The sequence below is a fragment of the Capra hircus genome, chromosome 21, assembly GCF_001704415.2.
Source record: "Capra hircus breed San Clemente chromosome 21, ASM170441v1, whole genome shotgun sequence".
Classification (NCBI taxonomy): domain Eukaryota; kingdom Metazoa; phylum Chordata; class Mammalia; order Artiodactyla; family Bovidae; genus Capra; species Capra hircus.
In genome coordinates, this window is record NC_030828.1 from 7,510,583 (window position 1) to 7,522,336 (window position 11,754).

Below are 11,754 nucleotides of genomic sequence, written 5' to 3' on the forward strand. Positions count from 1 at the left end.
GTTTATGGGGGAGAGCTATGCTGAGAGGAGCAAAGGGCAGAAGCGCCTCACTGGAAGGGCTCTTTGGGCTGTTACCGCTCTTTGAAAGGTTGTGTGGCTCCCTCTAGCGGCCACTGTTATCATCTGCAGCCCCAGATGGTAATGGGTAAGGCTTCTGCCTTTGCCCTGGGCGGCTGTTCTCAGTTTCTCATCGTTGTGGGTCCAAATTCGTGCGCTCATTAATAATAATAAAATAGTATCGCACCTTCATTGCCTAGGAATAAAATTCAAGTGAAAGTTTGATACCTATTGGCATGCTTTCATCCATAACACTGGAGAAGGAAATGGCAACCCACTGCAGTGTTCTTGCCTAGAGAATCCATGGACAGAGGAGCCTGGAGGGCTACAGTCCATGGGGTCGCACAGAGTCAGACACGACTGAAGCGACTTAGCACATCTCACGCATCCATAACACATGGAAAACAAAGGTTCACACACCAGGAAAGGGAGAAAATGTGTAATGAATGATCTACTTCATTCCCTCCTTCAGCTGATTGCTGTTACCAGAGCATTTCTCAGCATTTCTCACTGTCCGGTGATCAGGATACAGCAGTGAACAAGGCTGGTTTTTGTGAAGGAAGGTACATGGGCAACTAGTACTGTGTGGTATAAAATCGTTACATATCAAAGAGAGCTAATGAGGGCTGGTGTTTATAGATGCTTATAATTAAATTTTCCCAAACCAAATTTTGGTCATTTATGATGTCTGGAAATGAAGCTTTACATATTTATTTATATAGGTAAAATGTAGTACATGTGTTCTTTATTTGAAAAATGCGATTTGTCTTTTCAGCTCAACTAGAAAACTGCCCATTCTTTTCCTAAGTTATCTGAATCCCCCACCATGCCTTCACATATGGATTTTGAGGTGTGGGGAGGTTACACATTAGAATAAGAAGGTCACCCACTTCCAAGTTGGTGCTGGTTTGGTAGGACGCAGAGGGAGGCTGAATTACTGTGTGTGTGAGTCTGGTCTCTCTTGTGAGTAGGAATTCCAGTGGGCAAAGGGAGGGGTGAGGAATAGAATGGGAAATCTGACTCCAAATAATGCCTGAAAAGCTGGGAGAGTAGATCTAAATTCCGGCTCAGAAATGCTTGAGTAGAGGTGCTCTCCCAACAGCTGGGCAGGTATTCCTGTCCTAGGAGGGCATGTAGCAAATGTCACGGTGAAGATCAAGAAGGACGGAACTGGGTTGTGGGAAGACACGCTTTTCATGATCATAAAGGGTCCCCCTTCTATTACTAATCGTTTGTCTGTCTGCTCCCTTGCGAGTCACTCCATTTGCTCACCTCACTCTCTTGCTTGGGGAGGGCAGCTCACTCAGGACATTCCAAGGAGGCCGTGGCTACTCGTGGGCAGACTTCTCAGGATGATGGACCCAGGCTCTCCCATAACGGAGAAGACCACAAGGTACGGTGACAAATGTGTGTCATTCTAGGGCTGGTCCTGGGGCCGAGCTCGCACAGCCTCCTGAACACCTCTGCTCTGGGCTCCTCTGCAGCAGCGGGCCCCTGATTTATGCTCAGAATCTCTGAGCTGTGGTGCATGGAAACACCGTTGTAATCACAGTTTTCGTGGCCCTCTTCTCTAAGCTTGACAAGCTCCAACGAAGCCAAGACTAAACAGAGAACACATGGGAATCAGCCGTAACTTTACATTGTTAAGGAAATATGGAAAAATCTGAATTTCAAATTCTGCGATGGACCATTGTCTTTCAGGCAGAACGGATGTGTGGACAAATGTGTTTTTCTTTCCTCCCCTGCTTCTCCAGCCCACACGCTCCTGCTCGGTCACTTCAATTGTGTCCGACTCTCTGCGACCCCATGGACTGCAGCCCACCAGGCTCCTCTGTCCATGGGATCCTCCAGACAAGAGTACTGGAGTGGGTTGCCCTGCCCTCCTCCAGGGGATCTTCCCAACCCAGGGATCAAACCTTCATCTCCTGTGTCTCCTACATTGCAGGTGGATTCTTTACTGCTGAGTCCAGATGCTAGAAAATGGAATAGGGCATGAGGTTATGAGATGGTCCAGAGTGATAGCTGATAGAACCGTGGGCAAGGTTGGGCTACTGGATATTTCTTGGTGGCCTGCTGCCACTCAGTATTTTGTAAGATTTTGGAGAGAGATGATTCCATGAGCATTTTCCTGAGGCCATGCCAGACACTTGTCCTCATAAGGTGATTGCGCTGACATCCATTCGTTGGCATAGAAGAGCCTCTGCTCTTGAATCCCTGGAGAAGTGATAACAATGTTAAAACTCCCAAACTGACAATTGCGCATTGTGGGGAGTGCTGCTTATCTTGGAAAGTAGGTGGTTCTGGGATAGAAGACTCAACATCAAAGGCAGAAAATCTCCCAGAAACTGCTGGATTGTCTTGGAAAAGCTGCCTGGTGTCTGACATCAATTCTCGTCCTCTGGCAGAGAAGGGCCTTCATGTTCCTTGAGTCGCAGTGGAAAGATGGGCTGGCTTAGGACCCTCTCAGGCTACTGAGCCGAGTGTGGGCTGTGCCTCTTGGCTGATCTCTGCCTCTTCTCTTCAACCTTGAAGGCCATTAGAGGAAGCAGGATATGTTCAGGGTGTCCTGGGCGTGCCCATGGGCATGCGTGTCTGGGGACATCTGCATTTCCCAACTTTTGAAGTAGAGTTTCCTTAGCCTCGTTCTTTCCTTGATCTCCCCTGGCCAAGACTTCACGCCCAGCAGTAAATACATTCCCATCAGTAAATCTGCACACGGAGCATCTTACATACAAAACATAAGATGGCCCACCTTGTGGCTGGCCTGGTGTTTGAACGTGGCTTGCCTGCTCTGAGCTCGCAGTGCGGGGTGCGGTCAGGCCAGGACCCCAACAGGCTTTTCAGCGTTAACTGAGACGCTCTGTTGCTTCTCTTCTGGTTTTAGGAGAGGATCAGCGGAGACCAGGAGCAGACCAATGGAGACCACGCAGTGAAGGCAGCAGCGGGGTGGCTTGCGCGAGCCTGCCAGGCGGGGCAGGAGGGGCCCACAGCGGCGGATGCCAGGCTGCCCGTGGGCGGGGGTGGGGGTGGGGGTGGCGGCATGCGGCCTCGCCCCTGACCCCCGCAGGCCGAGCTGATCCCAGGGAGGCTGGCCCCCGCCCCTGACCCCCGGGAGGCCGAGCTGATCCCGGGGAGGCCGGCCCCGCCCGTAACCATCGCAGGCTGAACTGACCCCGGCGAGGCTGGCCCCGCTCTCGGGGTTGGAGCGCTGCCGTCCCTCCAGGCTCCTGTCGCAGGGCGCTGCCCCGCGTCCCTGCTGTGCTGTCCTTTGAGGAACAAACGACCACACGGACCCCCCTACCCCAGGCTTGATGTGTGGGCCCAGGTGATGCCATGTCTGAGAAGCGCTGCAGTGAATCCCGAAGCCCTGTTGGGGGCAAGTGATTATATTCCCGCTAGAGCTTCAGAAGCCCGTTCGTTAAGCCTAATGGGGTTTCTCTAGCTCAGGATGAGTTGGTAAAGACTGCCCCAGGCCCACGGGACTGGACCCTCTTGCCTTAGCACCAGGAAGCACTGCAGAAATCCCCCGGGGGTTCGCCCACCACAGCCCTGCTGTAACAGCGAGACCCCGGACACCAGAGAGCTTTCTGAGCAGTCGCTTTTCTTTCCAGAGAAGCTTCAGCTCCACCGGCTGCTCTAGATAGGGCCAGGACGCCTGGTGCACCCAGGCCTCCAACCCCCGTTTGGCCTGTGCAGGAGGCGCTCAGGCCGGGCTCCAGGCAGCCTGCTTCTGCTTTGCAGGGGAAGTTCCTGGGAGTCTTTGGGCCAGTGACCCTTCTGGAGTGACGATGCCTGCAGTGGTCAGGCTTGGGCTAAGGAAGGTGACTGTTAAGGTGCCGGCCTGGCCTGCTTGGGACAGCGGGCTCCCTTCTCTGCATACCTGCCCAACCCTGCTCGGGGCAGTTCCCAGGCGCCCTTGGGGTTCCCGCACCTGGACCCCAGGGAGGACAGGTGAGCTCGCCCTGGCCGTGCTGCTGGCGGTTCACAGGGTGTGTGCAGTCCAGCAGCCCCAGGAGGCCCCAGAGCCCGTCTCCTGAGCGTGGGATGGACTTTCCATGCGTTGGCCTGGCCTCACCCGGGGTCAGTAGGATTCTTTCCAGGGCAGGCCCATCAGCTGTCTTGAGTGGGGTGGATGAGCTGAGTGCTGCCCTGACTTCTGGGGGCGTGTCCATCTGATCGTATCACTGGTGACCCCCACCCCCTTGGCTTAAGGCTGTCTTTGCAGCGCCCGGGGTCGTCACAGAAGCCCGCCGGCCTGCGTCACCTCTGCACTTGCCTGCCCCGCTTTCTGTCTCCAGGGCCTCCCATCTTCAGACGTACAAGGGTCTTATTTAGGGTCTGCCGAGGGTCTATGCCTCCCCTCTCTCACCACTCCCTCCTGCACACAGACGCACACACGCACGCACGCACATCAGTCAGGCTCCCTCCTGCACACACACACACACACACACACACACACACATGCACACACGCACATCAGTCAGGCTCCTTCCTGCGCGCACACACAGACACACACACACATGCACACACGCACGCACGCACATCAGTCAGGCTCCCTCCTGCACACACGTCTGCTCTCAGCTCAGGAATCCCCCCTAACCATGGCCTCCACACCCTGGTCTCTCCTGGGCCTCCCTGACCTCCACTAGGGTCAGCCCAGGGTGGGGTGAGTTGTCTCTCCTGTCCCCAGTATCAGGGCAGAGCTGGCCCTCAGTAACTGGGGCGGGGGGAGTGGCTGGAAACAGGTCTCCTTGGGAGGGAGGGGTGGCGCCTTCCTTCTGTTCCTCTGTTGCCAGACCCTCAAGAGATGGGCGGAGGGACAGTTTCAGTTTTTTAGGGACACAGGGAAGCCCATCCTGGAGGTTGGGAAGGAGACCCCTGGTGCCGAGTGCTGGCGAGATGGTGACCTGCTGCTTCCTGAGTGATCCGAGGACGCGTGGGGTGGGACGTGGTACTTATTACTCACGTTTCTGTCCATCCGTCTGTTCATCCCTGCACCCTCCCATCTGTCTCCCTGGCCCTCTTGCTCTCTCTCTCCACTTCTCCACTCATCTGCTCACCCGCCCAATGACCACACTACCCTCCTGCCTGTCCACCCACCATCTCTTCACGTCTGTCCATCCGACCACCTGTGGTCCGTCCGTCCTGCTGTACAGCACATATTCAGTGTGCGTGCTCAGGGCCAGCCCTGCGTCTTGCAGAGAAGTGGGGCATGGTCCCTGGACCCAAGGAAGCTGTTCTCTGAAAGCGTCCTTCCTGGAGTCTCCAGCGTGCATGTCTCTCTTAATACCATTGGGAAGAGAGAGGAGGCCAGCTGCGTAGAAGCAGAGCGTAGGGCTTCGTGCGGAGATGCCAGAAGCCACCCGCAGGGCATGTGGGCTCTCTGGAAGGAGGCACAGCCATCCAGGGGTCTTGGATGTGCAGCCAAGGGGCTGATGTGAGTGACGGTGGATGGACCCTCCCACACGCATCGATGTGAGCTGCGAACGTTGCACTGTTTGAGATCAATCATTGGTGCTTTGTGTTTACGTGGAAATTAACTGATCAAAATGGCTCAGGGGTTTGATAAAGTTACTACTCAATAAAGGAATCTTCCCAAGGAAGGAAAACCCATCTGTTGATGTAATTCATTTGAAGACATACAAACGAACTGTATGAGAGGGACATGTGATGGGCTCAGAGCAGCCGCTCCCTGGCAGTGCACGGCCCTGTTGGTGTGGGGCTACGTGCAGGAATCCTTCCATGTGACGGGCCTGCATAAGTATCAGTGAGGCGGTGTGCATGGGGTGTTGTTTTATTAAACCACCTTTTAAAATATATTATTCAGTTCTCCATGTTCTTGCATGTTATTATATAACAGCTCATTGAGATCTAATTTACAGTCCATAAACTTTATTTCATTTAACGCATATACTGCCATGTTTCAGTATGTTTACAGAGTGGTACATCCATCACCGCAATCAGTTCCTCAAAAAGAAACTTTGTACCTGTGAGCAGTCTCTCCCTTTCCACCTCTGCCCAGCCCAAGACAACCGTGAACCTACCCTCTCGCCGTAGAGTTGCCTGTGTGGACACGCTGTACAAGTAGGCTCATACAATGTGTGGTCATTTGCACCTTTTATTTAAGCATAATTTTTTAAGGTTCACTCATGTTGTGGCGTGTATCACTTCATTTCTTTTTATAGCTGAAGAATGTAAGTCTGGATACAATTGCTTTATCACATGTATAATTTGCAAATATTTTTGCCCATTCCGTGGCTGTCTTTTCCCTTTCTTGGTGGTGTCATTTGAAGTGCAGCATGTTGAATTTTGAAGTCCAGTTTGTTTTTCCTTGGGTTACTTTTGGCGTTGCAGTACTAATGGTTGTGTTTTATAAACGTGTCTTTTTATTCCTGTCTAATGGCAGTTATTGGGGAGAAAGTTATTTGACTCTATAATGAATATAGAAAAATCCACAGAGGAGCCATTTACTTGGAAGAAAGAAAGCTGTCCTGAGATCCCAGACCCACACTGTGAGATCCAGAAATCCCACTCTTGGTAGATACCCAAGGGAGCTGAAGGCAACTGTTCACACAAAAACTTGTACACACATGTTCATAGCAGCATTGCTGATCATAATAAAAATTGGAAATCAATTCAAAATCCATCGCTTGGTAGGGGGATAGATAAGATGAGGTATATCCATGCTGTGGAATATTCTTCAGCTATAAAAAGGGACAGAGTGCTAATGTATGCTACAATGCAGATGAACCTTAGCAGCATACTCAGCGAGGAAAATCAGATGCAAGGGGGGCGGAGCGTGTTGGGGACCCAGGGTCCTGTGGAAGTTCATCTCAGGGTGCAGGGTCCGGCGGCGGCGGTGACACTCGTTGCTCTGCACTGGACCTCAGCTGGACTTTCCGTTTTCAGCCACCTCGGCACTGGGCATCTTGTTCCAGAAGGTCTTTGGGAACAAGCCCTTTGGGATGAGGGACGAATGAATCCAGCGGGCTGGGTGGGAGGCCAACACATTATGAGATGGTTGCTAGAATCCCTATTTTCTGTGAGAAGGAATGTAAGATTTCTGATTTTGATTTAGTTTTCTTTCTGAGGAGAAGATGGTCAGCAGCAGGAAGTTCTGGAGGGAGGGGCTGGGTTTCCACATTGAGAAGCGGTGGCATTCTGCGGCCGCTTCCCTGTCTCTGCCTCTGTGTCTCTCACTCCCTCACAGGGCACAGAATATTGCCATGGCCACGCCGGGGAAGGGCAGCCGGGACGCGTGGACACGGTCACGAGAGGCCCACAGGCCCGGCGCCCAGCCAGCCAGTGAAGAGCGGGGTCTCTGTCCCTGTCAGCATCGAGCGAGACAGTCAGAAAGAGGAGTTTCCTTTCCTGTCAGAGAAGCCCTGTAAATGGCCACAGCAGTGGAGAGGCTGCCATGAGCGAGTGTTAATACTTAGTGGCTTATCTTACTGAGCCCTCCTTCCTACCAAGCAAACGTCACCTTCAGACTTGCCAGAAGGCAACCTCTGCACCAGGTACCCTGTCTTGCTGGGAGGTTTTACTTTTGTTTCAGGTTTCAAGGCATCGTTAACAAAAGAAACAACTCCTTACGCACAAATAAGCAATTTCAATAACAGAGAATTATCTGAGTTGCTTTCACTTATACCATCATTAAAAGAAAAGAGAGGCAGAGACAGTGGGGGAGAGTAGAGCAGGTGTGTCGCTGACCTGGGCTGACTAGCATCAAGGTTCCGACAGTGATGGGCAGTCCCATGGGACAGCAGTCTGGAGTCCCTGCTGGGGGAAAGTCCTAGGCAGTGTGTCCACCCCAGGGGCGAGACTTCACATTGCATTGTTGGGGGTTCCTGCTTATAATCCCTGGCCACAAACTGACATCATCTTCAGTTTGTGAGCAAAAATGCAGCTCTTGTTCCACTTTAACCTTTTTTTTTTTTACAATGTTTGTGAGTGATGAGATTTTCCAGACCCCCAGGGGATTGGCCAGACCCTCAGGGCTCAGGAGAATTCCAAGTCTCACTCTCTCTCTTATCAATAGTGCCTCTCAGCTTACTGGGATCAACTGGTGTGCTTGTTGTGGGCAGACATGAAGTCAGGGCGGTGTCCAGGCAGGTCAAAGCAAGGTCAGAGGCCTGTTCTCTCTCTTGTCTCTGAAGCCCAAATAAGATTACTTCCCTTCTGGTTTCCCTAACAGGCTCTTGAAGTGTGTGGCAGGCCGCAAAGCTTGTGGGCTCTCTCGGCCTCAGTTGTCCACAGCCTGAGGCGGCTCTTGGTTGCTGTACAGGGCAGACACTGAGCAGACGGAACCTTGGGTCCTTGCATGTCCTTGGGTGCTTGGGATCTGTTCAAATCCTGCAGGGCTGGGCACTCTGGAAGATTTGTCCTGGTGCAGCTGAGTGGAAGGGGTTGGCTCGGGTGATTATCATCATTCCTTCTCTGCTCTGCACTCGCAAATCAGGGGGCTTTGATTTGGGGAATGTTTGCTGGGTTCTCTTATGACCAAGAGAAGCAGATAAAATCAACATGATCATATATATATGTATACATATCGACTTCACTTTCCCTTTTCACTTTCATGCATTGGAGAAGGAAATGGCAACCCACTCCAGTGTTCTTGCCTGGAGAATCCCAGGGATGGCAGAGCCTGGTGGACTGCCGTCTATGGGGTCGCACAGAGTTGGACACCACTGAAGCCACTTAGCAGCAGCAGCAGCAGCAGCAGCAGCATGTATGTATAAACAGACATATCTATCAGTATATACATACAGATATGTACGTGTGTGTTAACACTAAGTCCCTTCCTTACAAACCATCAAGTTGCGAACTTTCAAAGCAGCGAACGTGTGTTCACATGGCCAATCGTGTTCGTTAATTCCCGTGTCTGGCGTCCATCACCGCGCACACGCATTTCTCCGCCTGGCTGCGCTGCGTCTCTCTTCCCGTACAGCACTGTGCAGACCCCAGCAGCACAGCGCCTTTCCTGCAAACCCAGGACGTCGGGAAGCAAGCGTGGGCGCAGCAGTGTTGTAGCCGGTGCTGCTAAGGAGCGCCCCGCGACAGCCCCGGAACCTGCCGGGCAGCACGAGGCACCTGCTAACGAAGATCTGATGGAACTGGAGGCCCAGAGGAGGGACAGAGATAAGAGGAAGGAGAAGTAAACGAAGAACTTCAGAGACGGGGAGGCGGCAGGGGGCTGTCTTCACTGGAGGAGGCACCGTTGGCTTTGAAGCGCAGGACTCCAATGTGGACCCCTCCGAGGAGGCTGCAGCGGCCACTCGGCACGCAGCCCAGGGCTCCCGCGTCATCTGTGATGAGGACAGACGAGCCACTGCCCAGACACCGCTGGATTGTTTTTCCAGAGGGTGGATGGAATCGAATCCAGCAGCCAGAACCCGAGCCATCAGCACGGGCACGAGCGACACTCAGCTGGGCCTCCGTCTGCTGCTGCCGAGGACCCTTCAGCTCTCCCGTCTCCGCCACCCCGCCTGCTCCGTCAGTAACGCTGCCGGCCCGTTCCCTGGGTGCCAGCCCCTGTGCCAGCTGCTGTACTGACTCCTGTAGTTTTATAGGTCCTGTACTGTAAGCTTGAAAATGTTTTCTCTGTGGGTTGGTTTTTTTTTTTTTTTTTTGGTAGTATTTTTGTGAAAAGTGTTATAAAGCTATTGCAGTACAGTACTGTAGTTGATTTTGTTAGTTGGATACCTAGGCTAACCATGTGGGACTTATGAACAAACAGGATTTTGGAACACGCTTTTATTGGAATGGACCCCATTCGTATGTAGGGGGCTTACAGGGTTATGTATGGGCTTCCCAGGTGGCCCAGGAGTCTTTACCTGGTGAGGCAGGAGCTGCAGGTTCGATCCCTGCATCAGGAAGATCCCTGGAGGAGGAAGTGAAGGCAACCCCCTCCAGGGTTCTTACCTGGCAAGTCCCACGGACAGAGGATCCTGGTCGTGTACAGTCCACAGGGTCACAGAGAGTCAGATACAACTTAGTGACTTAACAACTGTATAGAGTACAGTAACTTTATTTCAAACAGGACTGAGTGACTGAGTGTGTGTGTGTGCATACACACACATAACCAACCACACATGCTGCATTTATAAAATAAATATGAAAGCCCATATAACGAAATCCAGGTGAGCTACATTAAAAGATGTTGAAAGGATGTTCCTCTGTGCCGCGTTCCTCCTGGGATCTTGTGCAGAGCAGACAGGGGCTTCAGTGAGGAGGACACTCGGGCCCTGGGCCTGGGTCTGTGCCGCCCACATGGTGCCAGCACAGAGGCACGCCTCTCTGGGTCTCTGGCTCAGGCAGCCACCCGGGGGAGGGGGGGATGTTGGGGGGGCAGGCAGCACGGCTCTCTGGAGCTCCCATCCACCTGGTCTCCTGCTGCGTGGTCCTGCTGCCATCTGCTGATGCTTCCCCTGGCGCCACAAGGAGGCAGTGCTGGGACTCAGGCCCCTCTCAGCCTGCATCCTCACTGGTTGCAGGGGAATTGTTTGCTTCCACCCAGGCCAAGGTGGCGTTGTGAGGGGCGGGCCCTGGTGACCCCGTGTGGATCTCTCCTGTGGTCTGGAGCTCACGGGGAGCCCTCTGGGAACTCCCGGCTGGGGTGGGGCACACCTCCTTTCTATTCGCTCTCAGCTTCTCTTTAGTCGCTCAGTTATGTCCAACTCTCTAGGACCCTATCCATGCGATTCTCCAGGCAAGAATCCTGGAGTGGGTGGCCATTTTCTTCTCCATGGGATCTTCCCGACCCAGGGATCGAACCCACGTCTCCTTTGTCTCCCGCACTGCAGGCAGATTCTTTATCCACTGAGCCATCGGGGAAGCCCCCCCTCTCTACTCTGGAGCCCCCTAATCTACTAGAGAGTTTCCATCAGCCCCTTCCTGTCCCTGCCTAACTGAAACTTTTTTTTTTACTTCAGAGCCAATTAACTTTTTGGTTTCTTTCACTTAGACCTTGTATCCTTGTACTCAGCACAGAGCTGAGCTCAGGTCTCGTCTCCCCAGTGAGAGCTACGGTCCCCATGCCGTTCCCACGTCGAGCCCCTCAGGCAGGGCAGGCTCCAGGCTGACGGTTGTCATTTCCTAGCCTCATGTGGGGCAGGGCCGTAGAGGGCCGTGGGGCCATTTCTCTCTCCCAGGCCTGACACGCAGCTTGAAGTCCCACCATTAGAAATGACTTCCCTTGGGGGGTGGCTGGTAACCAGGATTTGTGACACAGGAGGGCATGGTGTTGCTTCCCCTCCTTCCGGTGGGTTCCCTTCTGGGGATCAGAGGACCCTCATGGGGAAAGTCGGGGTCTGTGAAAAACTAGCAGCTCAGTTTGCAGGTGAGACTTGTTTGGGTCACCCAGGGCTTCGGGACGCGGGCGCTGCCGTCCTTCTCAGTGAGGGCATGGCCCGTCTCCCCCTGGCTGTGTTGCTGACCTGCGCTCTCTGCTCTGCTGGAGCCAATTACATTTGTATTCACTTGTGCAGGTTGAGTAACCATCCCCCCAGCCTGCCCCAGTGCCCATGTCAGGCTCCTCAGACCCTGTGGCTAAGTTCCCTTAGGTGGTAAAAGGGGCTTTGCCGACGTGGTTAGTGATCTCACAAGGGGGAGATGGGCCCACTGTCATCACATCGTCCTTAAAGAGGGAGACAGAGGCAGGTCTGACTACAAAAGACATCGTCAGACACGGATGTAGTG

The 11,754-nt window shown here is 53.3% G+C and overlaps 1 protein-coding gene across 1 annotated transcript in view; it reads left to right on the plus strand.

The window, feature by feature from the left end:
- FAM169B (family with sequence similarity 169 member B) overlaps positions 1 to 6,285 on the plus strand; it is a 79,118-nt gene extending 72,833 nt beyond the window's left edge. The window contains exons 8-9 of the mRNA XM_018065850.1: positions 1,356 to 1,450; positions 2,942 to 6,285. Of these exons, the coding sequence (XP_017921339.1) occupies positions 1,356 to 1,450; positions 2,942 to 3,115 (269 nt within the window). The 3' untranslated portion in view covers positions 3,116 to 6,285. The remainder of the gene's footprint in view (positions 1 to 1,355; positions 1,451 to 2,941) is intronic.